This window comes from Drosophila obscura, unplaced genomic scaffold (genome assembly GCF_018151105.1).
Source record: "Drosophila obscura isolate BZ-5 IFL unplaced genomic scaffold, ASM1815110v1 contig_74, whole genome shotgun sequence".
Taxonomy (NCBI): Eukaryota; Metazoa; Arthropoda; class Insecta; order Diptera; family Drosophilidae; genus Drosophila; species Drosophila obscura.
The window spans coordinates 176,263-194,416 of record NW_024542866.1 but is presented as its reverse complement, the minus strand read 5'-3'; the positions used below and the strand labels follow the sequence as shown (position 1 = coordinate 194,416).

The 18,154-nt window shown below is 43.6% G+C and overlaps 5 protein-coding genes across 11 annotated transcripts; 3 read left to right on the top strand and 2 right to left on the bottom strand.

Annotated features, from left to right (window-relative positions):
* Positions 1-564: 564 nt before the first annotated feature.
* Positions 565-1,613, top strand: LOC111078166. Of its 2 annotated transcripts, none has more exons than XM_022372715.2 (2): positions 565-699; positions 752-1,613. In XM_022372715.2, exon 2 carries the CDS (start codon positions 783-785, stop codon positions 1,344-1,346), a length of 564 nt encoding a protein of 187 aa, XP_022228407.1. In that variant the 5' UTR covers positions 565-699; positions 752-782; the 3' UTR covers positions 1,347-1,613. The 2 variants fall into 2 exon arrangements, with proteins under 2 accessions (XP_022228407.1, XP_022228406.1); XM_022372714.2 differs by having other exon boundaries at positions 566-699; positions 766-1,613.
* Positions 1,614-1,977: 364 nt separating this feature from the next.
* Positions 1,978-11,063, bottom strand: LOC111078168 (protein yippee-like). 4 transcript variants are annotated; one of them, XM_022372717.2, is made up of 3 exons: positions 10,807-11,063; positions 4,722-4,967; positions 1,978-4,652 (listed from the first exon to the last, which is right to left on the bottom strand). In XM_022372717.2, the coding sequence occupies exon 3, from the start codon at positions 4,515-4,517 to the stop codon at positions 4,173-4,175; it is 345 nt and encodes a 114-aa protein (XP_022228409.1). In that variant the 5' UTR covers positions 4,518-4,652; positions 4,722-4,967; positions 10,807-11,063; the 3' UTR covers positions 1,978-4,172. The 4 variants fall into 4 exon arrangements, with proteins under 4 accessions (XP_022228409.1, XP_022228410.1, XP_022228412.1 ...); XM_022372718.2 differs by having other exon boundaries at positions 1,978-4,649; XM_022372720.2 differs by having other exon boundaries at positions 10,958-11,055.
* Positions 11,064-11,387: 324 nt separating this feature from the next.
* On the top strand, positions 11,388-13,477 carry LOC111078165 (kelch domain-containing protein 3). 3 transcript variants are annotated; one of them, XM_022372712.2, is made up of 2 exons: positions 11,388-11,594; positions 11,846-13,477. In XM_022372712.2, exon 2 carries the CDS (start codon positions 11,866-11,868, stop codon positions 13,105-13,107), a length of 1,242 nt encoding a protein of 413 aa, XP_022228404.1. In that variant the 5' UTR covers positions 11,388-11,594; positions 11,846-11,865; the 3' UTR covers positions 13,108-13,477. The 3 variants fall into 3 exon arrangements, with proteins under 3 accessions (XP_022228404.1, XP_022228403.1, XP_022228405.1); XM_022372711.2 differs by lacking the exon at positions 11,388-11,594 and adding an exon at positions 11,639-11,748; XM_022372713.2 differs by lacking the exon at positions 11,388-11,594 and adding an exon at positions 11,670-11,686.
* On the bottom strand, positions 13,417-14,136 carry LOC111078167 (INO80 complex subunit C). Its single transcript, XM_022372716.2, has 2 exons — positions 13,951-14,136; positions 13,417-13,872 (listed from the first exon to the last, which is right to left on the bottom strand). The coding sequence occupies exons 1-2, from the start codon at positions 14,120-14,122 to the stop codon at positions 13,673-13,675; spliced, it is 372 nt and encodes a 123-aa protein (XP_022228408.1). The 5' UTR covers positions 14,123-14,136; the 3' UTR covers positions 13,417-13,672.
* A 535-nt stretch (positions 14,137-14,671) lies between these two features.
* On the top strand, positions 14,672-17,780 carry LOC111078189 (mannosyl-oligosaccharide glucosidase). Its single transcript, XM_022372745.2, has 2 exons — positions 14,672-16,457; positions 16,550-17,780. Exons 1-2 carry the CDS (start codon positions 14,810-14,812, stop codon positions 17,431-17,433), a joined length of 2,532 nt encoding a protein of 843 aa, XP_022228437.1. The 5' UTR covers positions 14,672-14,809; the 3' UTR covers positions 17,434-17,780.
* Positions 17,781-18,154: the final 374 nt, after the last annotated feature.

The following is an 18,154-nucleotide window of genomic DNA, read 5'->3' as shown; positions in this document are numbered from 1 at the left end:
CGCGTCCCCAGAAGCGACTCGCACGTTCTTTCTCGTTTTTTTTATCAATTTTAGAAAACTAGTATTTTTTGTTTATGTTTTTTTTAACATAATTTAAGTATCTTACATCTAATTATAATAAACTTTGTCATTCTGAAAAGCTAATTGATGCAGCTATAAATTTGACCCAAACACATATCCTGTGTCCTTATATTCTTTGTGTATAGGTGCATCCATTCGGCGTCGTTTAAGATATTGCTTACTAAATTCTATGGAGAGACGGCGGATCTAAAATTGGTTTACCAGCCCTCCGAAAATCACATTTTACGTGGGGTGGTTGCAACTAGACCCTTTCTCCAACATACATACATATGTACATATATTTCGAATAAATGCAGCAATAAAATTAATTTTATCGAATTTTTTATGTTTGTTGTTAGCCCAACCGCTAAGTATATTTTTCCCATCTATTTTTCTGCTTACTTAATTGATTTTGATTAAAGAAAACGAACACAAAGTATTGCCAGCATGCTTAGCTGTGCCTTCAGACCAGTTGACAACCCTACGAAGCTGTCAGTCGTCACAACTGGAATAGAAAAGTATAAAAACGGCAAGCTGTTCAATTTTTTCCGTCAGGCAGGACGATAAGGAGCAAAGTCAAAATCGAAGTTCTCGCTTATAGTTTAATAAATTCCAACAAAATACAAATAAAACCAACAGGTAAGCAAAAACAAAGTTCTGCAGGCAGAACTAAATTCGCGCTCCTAAAAAGGGTGACTCTTCCAGGTGAAGTCAATGTCAAAATGTCAATAATTCGTGCGCTCAGCTTGCACCTGCATCAGCAGTGCCACCGAATACTGCCCCAGCAGTGGGCACTGCTGGCAATGGTGCGTCGTGAGACCCATCACGATGGTACACGCTTGATGAGCGGCGATCGCGAGGTCGTCGGATATGGCATAAACGGCAATCCCATCTATATCGATTGCGTGGAGTTCCCGTTTCCGGCGATTCGCTATCGCGAGGTCACAGCCGAGCTGTGCGCGGCTCGCGAAAAGGAGCTAGGTGACTGGAATTCGTTGTCGCTTCAGGAAAAGAAGCTTCTGTATCGGCATAGCTTCTGCCAGACCTACGCCGAGTTCCAGCATTTTACGCCCGACTGGAAATTGGCCATGGGCGTTGGTTTTTGGTCAGCCGCCATTGGGCTGCTCATTTCGTTGTCCTATTACTTCAAGCTGTATGGTCCCGTGCCGGAAACGTACGCAGAGGACCGGCGCCAGGCGCAGCTGCGTCGCATCATTCAACTGCAGATGAACCCAATTACCGGGCTGTCGTCCAAGTGGTGCTACCACACCAACAAATGGAAATAATTGGTGGCCACAGCTCAAGCTCAAGCTGATCCACTAAGAAACACACAGAAACACAACCTCGCTATACACCACATAAACCGAAATTCCCCGGATCCCAAATACACATCGTTAGCGCAAAGTCGAGAAGAAAACACAAATCAATCCCTCAAATGATAGCCAAACACTTAATCGATTTCACATGAACACAATAACGCAGAACACATACAATTCATACACCAACAGAAAATTGTTACAAAATAAACCCGTTTTAGGCTCGTTTGATAGAAATCATATACGTGTGTGTTTCAATTTCGATGTGTAACGTACTTCCACATATGTATTTAAGGAAACCAAAACTCAGAGTAGAGCTAAAAATGCGCTTTATTGCAGTTCATGATTTATGTTTCGTTTACATATATCCAATATACACATTTACATATGTATATGTATAATTTATAAGTATGTATGTATGTATTTATGTATGTAAATGTATAATTTATGTATATATGTATGTACGCATACCCAGCAAAATGCTCGCATGCGAGTCAAATGTATCACTCATTTCTTTTTTGCTCACTTGCGATCTCGTCTGCGGGCTTATTGCGTTGATTTTCTGGGCACTCACTTGCACAATACAAAATGTTGAATCGGTTAGTTAAACAATCTCATAACTTTCGTGCAGTTTTAGCACAGCTGATCATCCTCCAACCTGGCTTCAGTTAATGTAGCTGGATGCACTTACATACATATTTAATTTTTTGATGTAAAGGTGGTCTCGTTTTATTTGTATGCATGTATGTATGTATGTACGATTGTAGTATGTATGTATGCATATGGTATGTATGTATAAATGTACATGTATATGTAAATACTGACATCAGTTTTATGAATTCCGCTCAAAATTTGTGTTCTATTCATGGTGCATCACATGCAGGGAGTACAGTAAAACAAAGCTTAAAGCTTTTTTAAAATTAGGGCTAAAGTTTGATAAATATGAGTAAATAGACCATTGCAATGTATTAACAATGTCATTTTAAACCAAAAAAATAAATACAAAAACGGGTTCTGCCATTTTTATAATTTGTCATGTTTCATGATATATATAAGCTTTCTTTAAAAAAAAATTTGATTTTGTTTTGTTTTTTATTGAACTTTTTTTATATTTTGTGGTTTTCCGTTTACTTTTAAGGTATTTTAACGCTACCAAAAATATGATTCTCATATACATTTATATAACTACTTAGAGAACATCTTTTAACTTGAATAGTTCTTGGCAGTTATTTTTGCATACATTATATCATAATTTGCTTCCATTAAAAATATTTCCTCCATTATTTCTTCCGTTTTCTCGTTTCTCCTCGATAATTATACAATTTTTGCGACACAAATACGCAGTTTCCTCATATATGTATGTATGTACATAAATAAATATTTATATTGAATTTGTATTACTGTTACGCCTTGTATTTTATTTAATTTCATTCACATCCCGCCCATTCTCTTCGATCGCGTGAATATGGAATCCACACGTCATTGCATTACAATACATTCCACTGGGAGCAGTTTTGATTCGCACCATTCAGACCATTTTTGTGGGACCCCAACCTCGACCTCTCTCATACGTGCGTTACTCCTTTGCTGTTTTCAGCTTTGGGCATTTGCAATTTTCAGTTCATGTTTATCTCACATTTCTTTCATGGTAAATTTCATTAAATAGTTCATTTAAATTACATTTTTAAATACCTAATACATATTCATGTTGAAAATGTGTGTGCCTGCCTGATAATGCATGTATGGGTATGTATGTGTAGATTTGTGTATATTTAATTCTGATTCCCGATTTTTGTTTTTGCATGCCTTGTGTTCTAATGATCCATTTTTGTCTCGCGGTATTTTTAATTTATTGCTAAACATTTCTCCTGTTTGTTGGCAGTGCAAGTTTTTGTGTGTATGTGTGTGTTGTTTTCTCGCGTCGGGCTTGCCGTTAATAAACGTTCTCCGTTCATACAAAAATGTATTCAACTCAGAGTGAACATAAATTAAACGTAATTTAATCAGCATCTTCATTAGATTAGTGTCATCCAAAAACCCGATCAATTAATTGAAATATAAATAAGGGGAAATGAAAACAACGTGAAAAAAAGGGCGAGATGAAATTATGAAAATGCTCAGAAGTTTGACGTAAAATTACATACATACATGCATGTATAAACATATGTATGTAGACGGCGCACCAGCTCCAAGCAGGCTCACTGCGGCCGGCGCAGAGATCGTCCCTACGGCCACTCAAACATTTTCTATTTGCATGAATAAATATGTTAATATGCGTCTATGTGCACATATGTATATGTACGTATCGGCATGAGTGTGTGTGTTTATGTGGGTGGGTTGTGTTATGTTTGTATTAGATACGACTATTTGTGCACTAATAGCATACACATAGTATATATGTATTCTGGTACCATATAACTCTCACTTGTGGATCGAATTTACTCTCTCGACCGCCGGCTGCCTTGCCCTTACCCTTGACCCCACACCACTGCCTGATCATATCCTTCTCGTTCTCGTTCTTGATTTCTTTCTCGTCCCCTCTGTTAATCGACGCTTCAAAACATCAACCCAATCCATTCCTCTCGCATATTGCATTCGCATTGCACTTAAGGGAGTGCAACAGCCATTCCGCTCACGCTCGCACTCGCACTTCTTCCAACGCCTTCCACTCGTTGTCCACGCTGTGTGTGTTTCCTCTGTTGTTGTTGCTGCTGCTGATGCTGCTGTTTCGGCCATTTTGCTGCTTTAACCCATGCCGACGGCTGCCTTACATCCGCCAATCCGCCTTGCACACGTTCAGTCCCAGCCGTTCTCCTTGATCATGTGCGCCAGCTCGATAATGAACTTCCCCTCCTTGTACTTCTGGCTGGACTCGTAGGCGTGCTCATACTTCCAGCCTAGCGGCGTCTTGCAACACTCGCAGTATATGTCGGCCACGGCGTGGAGTCCCGTAAGCAGGACCCGCTCCTCCGTCTGGCCACAGGCCACGTTCACCACCGAGTTGAAGAGGTAGGCCGGGCCCTGGCTGCCCTGGAACGACTTCGAAATGAGTTCGTCGTGGGAGGCGAGGTGGGCGCGGCAGTGAACACATGAGTAGGTCCGATTGGTGGACGGTAGATAGGCCTGAAAGGTTTTCACCATTTTTTCTGCTGCCGAATGGGTGGGTGCCTTCTTCTTGATATCCTCTTCTTTGGTTGAGGCTTCAGCACTTAAGCTTTCTAATTTCTCTTTTGTTCGCTTTTCCCTTTGGCCTTTTTGGTTTATCGATGGCCGCTGCTGAAGTACCGGATAAATATTTATTAGCGAGAAGCACACATAGGAAGAGATTATATTGCCAGCACCTACCTTGGCCACGATCAAAAGACCACGACACAGTCTCTGCTCTCTTTACTCCGCTGGACCCTCTGCTTCGGCGTTAACTGCGCGCTGCTGCAGCGGCGAAGGCAGCAGCAGAAACTGCTGCGGCTGCTGTCATTGAACGATTACAGTGGCGTCCCTGTCCCGCTGCTGATACCAAGATGACGACGACAACGCCCTTGTCTGGCCGTTCTGATTCCAAGTTATGTATATCGAATTTCCAGACAGCCAAAGCTGAAAACACGAAAAAAGTTCAATTATTAGTGCATACATATGTGTGTACATTGTACATAGCCCTGGTGGTGGTGCATCTTTCTGCACGGCGGCAATGGTTTTGCCTGAGAAGGTGATTTGGGGGGGGGCGCGGCGGGGGCGAAAGCGAGGCAAACGGAAAGTTAGATATTGCCAGGGCTTTTCCATTATCGATTTCCATTTACAGTCTATCTAACCCGCACTCAACAACACGTATAATTGGACGACCCGAAACAAAGAAATACAACAACAACAAAAATTCAAGAAAGCTAGCGTTAGCGCATCGAACCTTACATACTTATATATATGTAAGTCCATATGTATACCCTTGCAGTTCGAGTACCGTAAAAGTTCAAGTCTCTGACGAGTGGCTTTGCTTCTGTTTCGACTACGTCTTCTCATATGCTTAGTACTAAGCGTGAGCAGTAGCAGCTGTTCGTTTGAAAAAGCTTGAAAAAGTCGAAGCAGATTAAAGCAAGAGTTTCAAAACATTTGCTGCTTCGACTAAAGCAATTAAAACACTGCTGAATTACTATACCCGGATATTAGATTCATCTAGATATATGTACATATGTACTACATACAACACATACAGCTGTGATCGTGGAAATAGTGGTGCCGCACCTCACAACATTCAGGACTGTTTTTGAGACACTTCTAGTATTCCTTCCTAAGGGGAATATTGTATATGTGGTAAAAGTGGATGTGTGCAACGCAGAGAAGGAAACGTTTCCAACACCATAATGTATATATATTCTTGATCAGCATCAACAGCCGAGTGTATGTATGTCTGTCCGTCCGTCCGTCTTGTTTGACGCCTAGTTCTCAGAGACTATAAGAGCTAGAGCAACCAAATTTTGTTTCCAGGCTCATGTAATGGCTCATGTGTGCTTCACACTGAATCAAGTTTGTCTCAAAATTTTACCACGCCCCTTTCCGCCTTAGCTCACATATTTATATACTGACTGAGTACGGGTATAAAAGTAGATTCGCGTACATAGAAGCGACTCACACGCTCCTTCTCGTTTGTTTTAATAATATTGCATTTCTGACTAATGCATTAACTTTTAAGAATAGTTCTTGTCGCACTAGACAATAAGAAAAAATAAAATTAAACTGGAAAATTTTTGAATTTTCTATTTGAAAGATTAATAATTCCCAAATGAAAACCGAAGAAGAAGTTTAAGCTGCATTCATCATCTTCTCATAATTGGTAAGTTCTTCAGCATAACAAAATTTTAAAATATACAATTTTTAAACAAAATGGAACAAAATCTCTATCTATAAAAAAACATAATTCATTAAAAATATTGATCCCCCAAACTGGTGCTAGATTTTTCTTTGTCTGTTGCATAGTGTTATTAACGAAACTCTCTCATAGACGCAAAGTCCACCATAAAGCCATACACGAATTGTATTTTTTAATTAGGCCCCGCACTCCGCACTCTTGCAGCATTACCACAAGAAGCTGAATCCCAAAATGCAGAGCATGCAAATTGGCTGATGCTGACTCGGACGCTGACGCCAGCGTCAGCGCCTGCGTCTGCGCTAACGACTTGAACAAAGAAACCGAAGGAGCGCCCAGACCCGGGCAGAACAAAGAGCTACACAGACAGGCATAAAAAGAGAGAGAGAAAAGGAATATGCACCAGACAACAAAGAGATCTAAAGCACCCCCGGCCCTTGCTAGGAGGCGTGCCGGCAAAATGAATTAGCATTATAATTAAGATATCTGTCAACGACTTTTCTACTCTCCGACGCCTAGCTGTAATTAATTTAATAATACCGAAGCAGAAATAAAAACAGAAACGTAGAAGCACATACTGCACAGTTCACTGAACCACCAAACAAAAACAAAAAAAAATAAATAAAAGAATAAAGGCGGCAGCAGAGGCAACGTCAGCGGCGAACGGAGAGGGGAAAAAAGAAGTTTTAAAATTTATTCGTCACACACACACATCTTATTCTGCTGTTTGTTTGTCTTTATTTATTTATTTGTTATTATTCGTGCGAGTGGATTTAAAATTATTTTTTGCACCTTTTACGAAGAGTAATGTTGACTTCTCCCTCTGCCACACAATTTTTGTTTTTGCCAACGAAAGAAACCAAAGCGCGCTGCTCGAAACGAAACGAATGAATGAGCGGCGACGCGACGCCGTCCCGCTGGTAGAGTATCGGCCTGACAGCGGCGCTGGCAGTGACAGCAGCAGCAGCAGCAGGTGGCCGGAGACATCAGCAGCGACGATAAAGGACAAATATGATATGTAAAGTGCAACAATAGCAACAAATTTAAACGCATAATGCGTGCTCAATGAACAAACAAATTACGTACAATTTGCAAATGCAATAAAGACGGCAGACCAGCGAACGCAAACAAAAGGAGCTAAAGCAGAAGATGATGATGAAAAGGTACATACATATGTAAGTGCAAAATCCAATATACATACGTACATATGTACATAGGAATAGGATGCCTGTACATATCTCTCTATACTATAAATTTGTAGAAAAAAACCTGTGTGTAAGCAGCGTGCACCAAATTGCATGATGTTTTTTGAAATGATAGCCAGAGAATGTGGCATGGTTTGCACAAACAAATTTGTACTTTTCTAATAATAATCTTAAATTTGGTCTAAAAGTTTGTGTTTGAACCGATTTCATTTCATTTCTCCGCAACGCGTGCACCATAATAGCCATAGTATGTGGCATTGTTTCTATACAAAAGTTTTTGCTTTTAAATTAATAAAAAAAAGTCTCAAATTTGGTCTAAAAATGTGTTTTTGAAGGCCTATTTCATTTCATTTCATTTTGTGTCATTCTGTAGAACAGAATATTTTATGATAGATTTTTGTTTTTATACCTTTATGTATGAAAAATTGTTTTCTGAAAAAATTGCAATTTGTGTAAGTATATTTGTTGCATTTCATTATCATTGTTTAATTTCGATGTATTCTTAAACATTAAATGCATTTAGTAAGCAGCGAAGCGCGCGGGTCTGCTAGTTTATTTTATTTATGATGTATGAACCATACATACATATGTACATATGTATGCGCTCACAAATTGCCGCGCAAAATGCTTACAATATTATTTTTATTTCTTTGATACTGGCCGCATTGCTCTCTGGGTCTCTCTGGCGCTCCCTTTAATTTTAGGAAAGCAGCAAAGTGGCTTTTGTCTTTTTATACCCTTGAAACGAAAGTGTTATTTTGGCCATATTTTGGCAATGCAGAGGGCATTTATGTATATTTATACTATTTACATAATAAATACATAAATACAAATGTACATCAATTAATTACAGATCTATGTGGCTCCACTCACAACATATGTACATACTATACATAAATAAAATATAATGCATTCGAATTAAATTGAGTGAGTGTGATGCACACAATCAAAATCTGCATAATTAAAATAGGGGAGTGCGCAAATCAAAATGAAAAAAAAAAGCATAGACGAAAAGGTTTCAAATTATTTTATTCTTTCATTTCCAAGCTTATTTTCGTATGATCAGATCAATATTTCAATATATGTACATTTGTATGTATGTATGAGGCATGAATTACTGTAAAAAATAATTTTGTCGATTTTTTGTTGGCGAATTCTAATTTTTTCATGCGGCAACCATGTGTAAAATGTACATACATACATATGTATTTACATACGAGTATGTTGTTTGAGGAAAGGTCTCAGAGCCCGTACCTAGTCAAATTTATATGAGTTCGGCAACGGTGGCAAGCAAATTTTCTACACCCCTTTCATAGGACTGATAATGTTGGACCTCAACCAAGTTTTATAACATGAAAATGCCAAGGAAGTAGGGTATTTTTGTTCCACCACAGTTTGCGTGACTGGGGCAAAGTCCCCATGCTGTGTAACGGTAAGTCTCTGCTCATATATCGTGATCAGTCTTTGCGATTGCGATTGTGTGTCAGTGTCGCCTGTGGAAAGCAAGCCAGACTGGATTGCATTGCAGCAAACCCAGCTCACGCTCACAACTACATAATTAACACCGAAACCGCCTAGTCAGCTTTATCTGTTCTTGCTTAATTGAGAAATACGCATTTGCAGTGAAAATGTAGCGGCACAGCCGGCACGCAATCTCCGAACTTCGTTCGTGGATAGGCACCAGGCTCTGTGGGTTTGTTGGTTTGCTTATCTTTGTCTTTCAGTGCAATTTTTTCCTCGTTTCTTTGTGTTTGTTACTACTTTGCGCCCGTGGAGAAATAAATGTACATATATCTGGCATCCGTTAGATTGTATTTATGTACATATGTATTTACATACATATACACGAACTTGCTTAACCAGGATAGCATTTGATTAATAAAAAAAACTGCCTGTTTTTATGCAAATTAGTCAGTATCCTAATACATTGTACAGACCAAGAAAAATTCGGATGAGCCAGATTAATTTAGGAAGATGATTTTTACATTTGTATGTACATATTTATGTACGTATGCATGCACATACATATTTATGTATTTGAGTGTGATCGACCTTCCAAAGAAAATATCTGATCCCAAATGAAGTGTATGGAGGAGGAAACAATATCTTTGATCTGTATACATACTTAGCAGCAGCTAGAGCTACATACGAGTATGTTCATACATATACATACTAAAAAAAATGACCCCAACAATTCCCCCTATTTGTATAGAGAATGGCTAATTTCCAAGAAAAAATTCGTATTTCAACTGTATTTTTCAAAATTTTTTGTTTTTAAATGAAGACAATGAATAATATCTGTGCGCTCAAATTTTGGCTTTAATTGATACTTTGTGATTTCCCAAAGCTGCACATTTTGCTGAGTAGTAACTACATAAGTAAAGATTGACATCTTTATTATGAAATACAATTTTTTTTTATTAACTTAGCTTAACGATATGTTATACATAGATGATCCAACTGTTGTAGGCGGCCTTAACATGCCGTATTATTAAAATAACATCAAATAATTGAATTTTTAACGAAAACAAAATCACACCGCCCGTAACGCCTGTGATTACCGCGTTGCAGATAAAAACTATGAGAGTGATGGAGCGCTATCTCCAGATATTTCTCTCGCATCATGGCCAGAGGGGGACAAAGGAAACCAGAATACCCAACAACTGACGACAGAGAGATCACACTTTTCGAAAAAAAAAAAAGTATGTATAACATGTACAGTGTACATTGTACACACTTTTCGGCTACATTCGATTGCATTCGTGATTTCTTATCAGACAACAGCATGAATTTATTGCGTTGTGACGCTGGAAGCGACAGCTACAGTGGCAGCAGAAGAGAGGAAAGAAGCGTAAACAACAATACACAAACAGCTGCGCCGACGACGCACACACACACACTCATGCGCACTACAGCTGCTAGTTTGCCTGTGTGTGTTTGCATGTGTGTGGCTGTGTGAGAGCATTGGTGGTTCTCTGTATGCAACAAACATAATTTGCGAAAATCCTTCTACTTCCCCCCCCACGCAACCAATCCTGCGCATACATTCTTCTGGAAGAGTGGATAGAAACAAAGTCAGCTGTGTGGAACGCAATACCAATAGCAGGTGAGAGACAAAGACAGAAATGAACCCTTTTCGCGACCCGTTCTCTCCTCTCTCCTGCTCACACTGAAGTTTTGCTGTCGAAAGGCGCAATTTGTTAAACAGTGGGCATACGCACGCACATGGAAAACAGCTATCTATACACACAAACAAACAAACATGTCTTGTTTTTTCTAATGCGCTGTGTGCAACGGTGGGCGGGGAGCGCGGGTAGAAAAAAGCCATAACAACTGAAATTGGCAGAAAAATTAAGTTGAACCAACTTACGGTTTGTCTGTTGTTTTTGTTTTTGTAGACCCCGATGAAAATGCAAGAACGATGCACAGCCAAACACACACCACCACACACCGAGAACAAAAAAAAGAGGCAGCAACGACGACGACCCACTGAAAAAGGCACTTTGTCCGTGGTACCGTACCGTTTCTTCACTTGTATAATGCAGAACCAGAAGTTTGCATTGTTTCTATTTCACATTTGTTTGCGCTGCGCTCATATTCTGTCTTTAACAGCACCTGTTCTCTAACAGCACTCGCTATGCATTTGCACCTAACAGAACGAATTGCGACGACAGACTTTATATTTTCACCAAACAGACAAGGGGTTCGTTTCCGTATATGGAACTGTCACACAGTGCAATGCACAGTATTAAAGTATTTATTTCAATAAATATTCATGGCTATGTGATGCCTTTGGTTGCCTCGTACTTGCCTCTAACAGCACATCATTCGGTGCGCCCAACAGCACCAGTTGGCTAACAGCGCTCGAAGTGCATTTGTGAAAACAGCCATGCCCTAATATGCAATGCAACTGTCAACAAGCATTGGATTATTTGTGGAATGGAATATAATGAAATATACGTGACCTTGTCACATCGAATTTTACAACTAGCTAATCCTCAAACGCCTTTTTTCCGTTACATTGGTGCTGTGAATGTGACAAAGAAAAAGCTGCCAGCTTTCGAGGCACTTACAGCACTGTCCGAGTACGAGTCAGTGTCATCTGTGCCAGTGCTGTCATCGATTGAAAAGCCTTAACATACAACATATATACGTTCCGTAAGTGCGAAGTTCCATACCTAGTTGTGTTAAAAACGGTAACAACAACAAATACATACAACTAAGTTAAATTACCTTTGACAACAGTGGTGGTATCTGTCGTTGCCTTTACACCTGGGTGGCCTTCAAGCACTCACACCTCCATTATAACTCGGTCTGTTTGCCTAACTCTTTTTTGCTTCTGTTCAGTCCCAGTCCCAGTCCCTGCCTGACGTTCGGCCCAAACTAAATGAGTTTTTCTTTGTCATCAGTATTGCAGTATCCGAGCCCAATGCTGTGGACCGTGCACCTGGACGGAGGACCTCAGAGGGTTAACCATGCCGCTGTGGGGGTGGGCGACTTAATCTACAGCTTCGGTGGATACTGCACCGGCTACGACTACCGCTTCAACGAGCAGATCGATGTGCACGTCCTGAACGCCCACACAATGCGCTGGACCCTCGTCCCACAGCAGAACGACGAAGAAGGTGTCCCGCTCAAGTACCCGCTGGTGCCCTTCCAGAGATACGGCCACACCGTGGTGGCCTATAAGGAGCGCATCTACATATGGGGCGGACGGAACGACGAGAACCTCTGCAACGTCCTATACTGTTTCCACCCGAAGATTGCGAAGTGGACACGACCCGTTGTCACTGGCTGCTTGCCCGGGGCCCGGGACGGCCACTCGGCCTGTGTCATCGGCAACTCCATGTACATATTCGGTGGATTCGTTGATGAGATTAATGAATTTAGCAGCGACGTGCACACCCTAAATCTGGACACTATGGAGTGGACCTATGTACAGACATTTGGGGTGCCCCCCAGCTACCGGGACTTCCATGCCGCTGTGGCCTACGAGGAAGAGCGTATGTACATTTTCGGGGGACGCGGCGATAAGCATAGCCCGTACCACAGTCAGGAAGAGACCTATTGCCATGAAATTGTCTTTCTGGACATGAAGACGAAGGTATGGCACCGTCCATTTACGGCCGGAAAGGTTCCCGTCGGCCGGCGCAGCCATAGTATGTTCGTCTATAACAAACTCATCTACGTCTTTGGCGGCTACAATGGGCTGCTGGACCAGCACTTCAACGATCTGTACACGTTTGATCCACGCAGCAAACTCTGGAACCTAATACGGGCCAATGGTAAGGCGCCAACGGCCCGCCGGCGCCAATGTGCCATTGTGATAGGCACACAAATGTTCCTCTTTGGCGGTACTAGTCCACGGACCTCCACCAGTACAACCACAGTGCATCAGCAACAGCAGCAGGGAGAGGCTGCGGTTCTTGCTCCACCTGCAGGTCATGGCCATGCTGAGGCTCAGGATGGCGGGCCAGCGCCGGTATTGCCTCTCATAGATTACAGCGACCTGCATGTGCTGGATTTCGAGCCAACACTGAAGACCCTGGCCACTATGGTGGTGCTGAAGTACCAGCTGGACATCTCCGGACTACCGCGGAGCTTTCGCGCCGACTTGCAGATGCTCACCCAGCCGAACAGTATTAGCCGCCCCATCAACCAGGCCGGGTAGCATCTAACAAGATTCCTGGACCGAATGCCAGAAAATGCATGAAGAACACATTGAAATTAGTCTTAGCTCACATGATGACTACGATGGTGTCCGGGAAGCGGATCCCATAACTTCCACTAGTCCGCTTTCCATAGCCCCACACAGGCACACGCACACACATACAGACCGAGCTAGAAAATAGAGATATTCCGGGAAACCCAATTCCGGTAGTTCACGAGTTTCAGAATTTTTTCTTTGGTACTTCCTTTAGATGCTTAAATCTAATTTAACTCAAACAAAATGAAGATACTGATAATAACACGAGAGTTGTAGTTTGTAAAACCTTTATAGAAAGGCCTCAATAAAGCTCCTTTTGCTGTACTTGTTCCAAAACACATTCTCCAGCGCGCTCTACCGTTCTTCGTGCCTTACCACTTACGTTCAAATGCCTTATAGTTTGACATCTCTGAACAATCTATTCTTAAAAAGAAACCTTAAATTCTAATTAAAAGAAAGGCCATGGATAACTGCGCTTCAGATAACCTCGCAGCGGACCTCGAAACCCCAGTGTGCAGTCACTAGTCAACTATCCCACGGCACTGGTGTAGCCGCGTACCGACAGGTACCGGTTGATGATGTCCGAGGGCATGTGCTGCATGGAGGCGTACTCTTCGGCATTGGCAAAGCGAAGCTTTGTGTGCGGATCCATATAGGGGGCGGGCAAGCCACTAATGTCCGAGTACTTCTTGGCCGGGACCAGTGAGGGCGGTGCATTAAGCGTGAAGTCTAGATAATGGCACGAAGGTGAGCAGACATTAATTGAGCGTCGAATGATATGCATGGTGTTCTGTTTTGGCTACTTACAGGTCGGCCTGTCAACTGGCAGCTTCTGGTTTCGTTCCATGTTGCTTATCTGGCGCATCGGGCGGTAGACGCAGTTCTTTGCAAAGACAAAGGGCTTTTTAAATGAGCGTCTAGTTGACTTCGTCTGACTTAATTTCGCGTCCATTGAGATGTTTATAGTGCTATTATGCATTAGAGCTGGAAAAACAATTGCCAGCCCTATCGATACATCGATGTTTTAACATTAGTTCGTTAAATTTTATCCCCTCTCTAGGTCTCACACCGTGCAACTATATCGATAGGCTAAACAAATATGGTCGTCTATGGTCGATTGTGGACTCACCTCGTTGTGTTAATCAATTCATGTCAAAAGCCATTTATAGCCATATCACAGCCCACAAATAATATTTGCTGCTTGCATTAATACAATATTTGAAATTTGAACAGATTAAATATTTGTAAACAAACACAAGACAGTGTAACCGTAGAGCATGCACAACTGGTCACACTCTGCCCCCCGATCGATATATATGGTAATTTTTGTCGGCAAAGAAATAGAGCTTATTTGAGTACTGAGCTTAATTCAAAAACTATCTATCGAATTCTAGATCGATTGAGATTAAAAAAAATTAATATATACCAAAATTAGTTTTCTTAATGCATTCTATGCGATTTCCATCTATCGATAAGCACATTTCGATGAAAGGTTTACGTACGTGTCATCGTGTTGCTGTTATGTTTTCTTGTAATTGGAATTGGCAACCCTGCGCGCAACGCAAAAATACAATGCGCTGTCAAAATAATTTTAACTGCTGTGCAAGAACAAACAAGTAGAATTTCATAACTCGCAATTACGATCAGAGCAGAGTCATAAACTGAAATGGCCCGGAATGCGGGCACTGCCAGGTCGAGCTCAGGCAACTCGGGCCAACCGGCATCTGCAGCAGCGGCAGCGGCGGCAGTAGCAGCAGCGGCCGCAGCCGCCAACTCCAAGCAGAAGCGCAGCACCAGGTTCAATTTGTCCTCGAAGGTGATGATGGACAAGTGGAAGACGTTAATTGGATGCATTTGCCTGGGCATCGCCTCGTACTTTGGTTACGTGGGCTACCTGGAGACGAGAGTGAACACGCCGTTCGACAACCAGAAAATGGTTGTACACACGGGTCTGGACGATCCAGACCGATACTGGGGATCGTACCGCCCGCTCACCTACTTTGGTATGAAAACACGCGATCCGCACTCCCTGGTAATGGGATTGATGTGGTACACACCCAGTAGTCTGGGCCATGGTGGCCAGGGCATTCGGCACTGGTGTGAGCAGAGCGACAACCTAGATGGCTACGGGTGGACGCATCATGACGGCCGCAGCTTCGGCGTGCAGGAGATCCAGGACCTGCCCTTCGAGCTGAAGACCTCGTTTGTGAAGTATCCGGCCGGGAAGCAGTATGGCGGCGACTGGACCGCTCGCATCTCGGTGCGGAACACAACGCGCGCCTGGGACAAGAGCATCTCGCTCATTTGGTACGTGGCGCTGGATGAGCGCACCAATGGCCATATCAAGTACGTGTCGGACGAGAAGAGCCCCGAGCCAGGTGTCTACGGCGAGACTCAGGGACTGGGCGAGTTCCAGGTCCGCTTCCATGCAGTGAAGGGAAAAATTCTGCACAAGTCGTACCTGAGCACGGTGGCGCCGTCGCTGAGCAAGCTTAAGGACACTCTCTTCTCGCACTTCCGAGCGTTCGCGGACAAGCGCGGCAACCGCTTCATTGGCCTGCCCGGCGAGATTGTCTCCCAGAACGGTCTGCCCTCGTCCAACCCGGAGCCCAACTTCATAGCCATACAAATCACGGCCGAGGTGGACTTCACCCTCGACATTACCTATCAGTCCACATCGGGCTTTACTCTCAGCGAGTCGATACCGAAGCCGCCCACGGGCCGGGCATACACAGAGTCGCTGCATGCAAAGATCAGCGAGTTCGAGAAGCGCTTCGAGGAGAAGTTTCAGCTGAAGGGTCGTGGCTACTCGCCCGAAGAGGTGCGCTTTGCACGCAACGCCCTGAGCAATATGCTCGGCGGCATCGGCTACTTCTACGGCTCCAGTCGTGTACAGTCGGTCCACACCAAGAACCCTGTGCCCTACTGGAAGGCTCCCCTATACACGGCCGTGCCCTCTCGCAGCTTCTTTCCCCGTGGCTTCCTGTGGGACGAGGGCTTCCACGGTCTGCTGATCAGCTCGTGGGACGTCGAAATCGAGCTGGACATAATCTGTCATTGGTTCGATCTGCTCAACGTCGAGGGCTGGATACCGCGTGAGCAAATCCTCGGAACTGAGGCCATGTCCAAGGTTCCCGAGGAGTTTGTCACCCAAAGGAACAGCAATGCCAATCCGCCAACGTTCTTCCTGACGCTAAGGAAGCTGCTCACCAGCCACAGACAAGAGCTCTCCCAAAAGGGTCGCCTGGCCACCCTCGAGCGGCTGTATCCACGTATCCAGGCGTGGTTCAACTGGTACAACACCACACAAAAAGGTTCGCTTCTGTCTCTATCTCTATCTGTATCTCTTTCCTTTTCTAATTCGCTCTCTGCTCTCTCTCTCTCTATCTCTGCCTCTCATTCGCAGGCGACTTGATGGGATCGTATCTGTGGCGGGGCCGCAATACGACCACCCAGCGAGAGCTCAATCCCAAGAGCCTATCCTCCGGCCTGGACGATTATCCACGCGCCTCGCATCCCACCGACCGGGAGCGGCACTTGGACCTGCGCTGCTGGGTGGCGCTGGCCGCCAGCGTCATGGCCGAACTGTCAACGCTGCTGGGCAAGGACGACGTCAAGTACTATGAGACGGCCTCCTATTTGACAGACAACGAGCAGCTGAACCGCCTGCACCTGGCCCCCTACAGTGAACAGTACGCCGACTGGGGCCTCCACACCGACCAGGTCATGCTTAAGCGTCCACCGGCGATGGCGCCGCAGCGGGGCAGCCACCCGTCACAACAGCCAGAGATGGTGCGCGTGTCGATGGAGCAGCCGACCTACCAGTTTGTGGACACCACATTTGGCTATGTTAACCTATTCCCGCTGCTGCTCGAGCAACTCGATCACGACTCATCGTATTTGACCAAAATGCTGCAGGACTTGAGGGATCCACAACAACTTTGGACAAACTTTGGCCTGCGCTCGCTGTCAAAGCGCTCCCCGCTGTACATGAAGCGGAACACGGAGCACGATCCGCCGTACTGGCGCGGCCCCATCTGGATCAACATCAACTTTCTGGCTGTGCGGGCCCTGCACCACTACGGCAAGATAGAGGGTCCCAATGCCGCCCTGGCTCTCGAGATTTACGCTGAGTTGCGTGAGAATCTGGTGAGGAATATATTCAGGCAATACCAGAAGAGCGGCTACCTCTGGGAACAGTACGACGACTCCACTGGCGAGGGCAAGGGCTGCAATCCGTTCACTGGCTGGACGGCCACCGTTATCCTCCTCATGGCCGAGCAGTACTAATTGGACTTCCGCCCTCCCCTTCCCCCTATCTGCTGTGAGTTCCTCAACCAACAGAGTCGTACACAATGGGAGTCCCTCCCCTCTCCCACCCCATTGATGATCTACATACACATACATATATATGTATATGTTTTCATGTTTATGTAGTACATCCTGTAACTGTGTAATCCTTAGCGTGTGTGTCAATTCCTGTCTCTGGTTGCTGTAAAAAATGTTTCCCATTATTGAGGAAATTTTCTGGAGGAAATCTTAAGAAATTCGGACAATGAAAGGATGGGGAAAAGATAAGAGAAAGGCGACATTTTTAGCGTTAAATAGATGAATTTTAAAATTATAAACTATTATAAAGATTCATTTGTTGTTTTACTTGTATTCAAACTACCATATGCATATGACCGCAGGAGGTGTTTGTTGTCTATTATCATTTACTTTGCAATAATTTTTGAATGCATAGCAAACTCGTATCAATTAGTGTTGCGAGGAGCTGTTTATAGCCAGCATGTGCGATCCATTGGATCGGGCATCAAAACTGGCGATATAAATTAACTTTTACCTGTACTCCCCTTTGTGGGGGTATGGTATGCCGGCAGGCGTCTGATCATACGAATATGCCTCGTTTCAGATACATGTAAAAAATGATCTGTGTACCAAATATACATTCATATATAGATATGTATCTTGCCAGCTACTTTCACTAAATATTTCAGATTTAAGCACATTT

What these genes read in the sequence shown, in the direction of transcription:
- LOC111078166 (XM_022372715.2), top strand. Translation starts at nt 783, where the DNA reads ATGTCAATAATTCGTGCGCTCAGCTTGCACCTGCATCAGCAGTGCCAC.
- LOC111078168 (XM_022372717.2), bottom strand. Translation starts at nt 4,517, where the DNA reads ATGGTGAAAACCTTTCAGGCCTATCTACCGTCCACCAATCGGACCTAC.
- LOC111078165 (XM_022372712.2), top strand. Translation starts at nt 11,866, where the DNA reads ATGCTGTGGACCGTGCACCTGGACGGAGGACCTCAGAGGGTTAACCAT.
- LOC111078167 (XM_022372716.2), bottom strand. Translation starts at nt 14,122, where the DNA reads ATGCATAATAGCACTATAAACATCTCAATGGACGCGAAATTAAGTCAG. An exon ending in GCCAGTTGACAGGCCGACCT is followed by an intron (nt 13,873 to 13,950) that starts GTAAGTAGCCAA and finishes GCCATTATCTAG; the next exon opens with ACTTCACGCTTAATGCACCG.
- LOC111078189 (XM_022372745.2), top strand. Translation starts at nt 14,810, where the DNA reads ATGGCCCGGAATGCGGGCACTGCCAGGTCGAGCTCAGGCAACTCGGGC. An exon ending in GTACAACACCACACAAAAAG is followed by an intron (nt 16,458 to 16,549) that starts GTTCGCTTCTGT and finishes TCTCATTCGCAG; the next exon opens with GCGACTTGATGGGATCGTAT.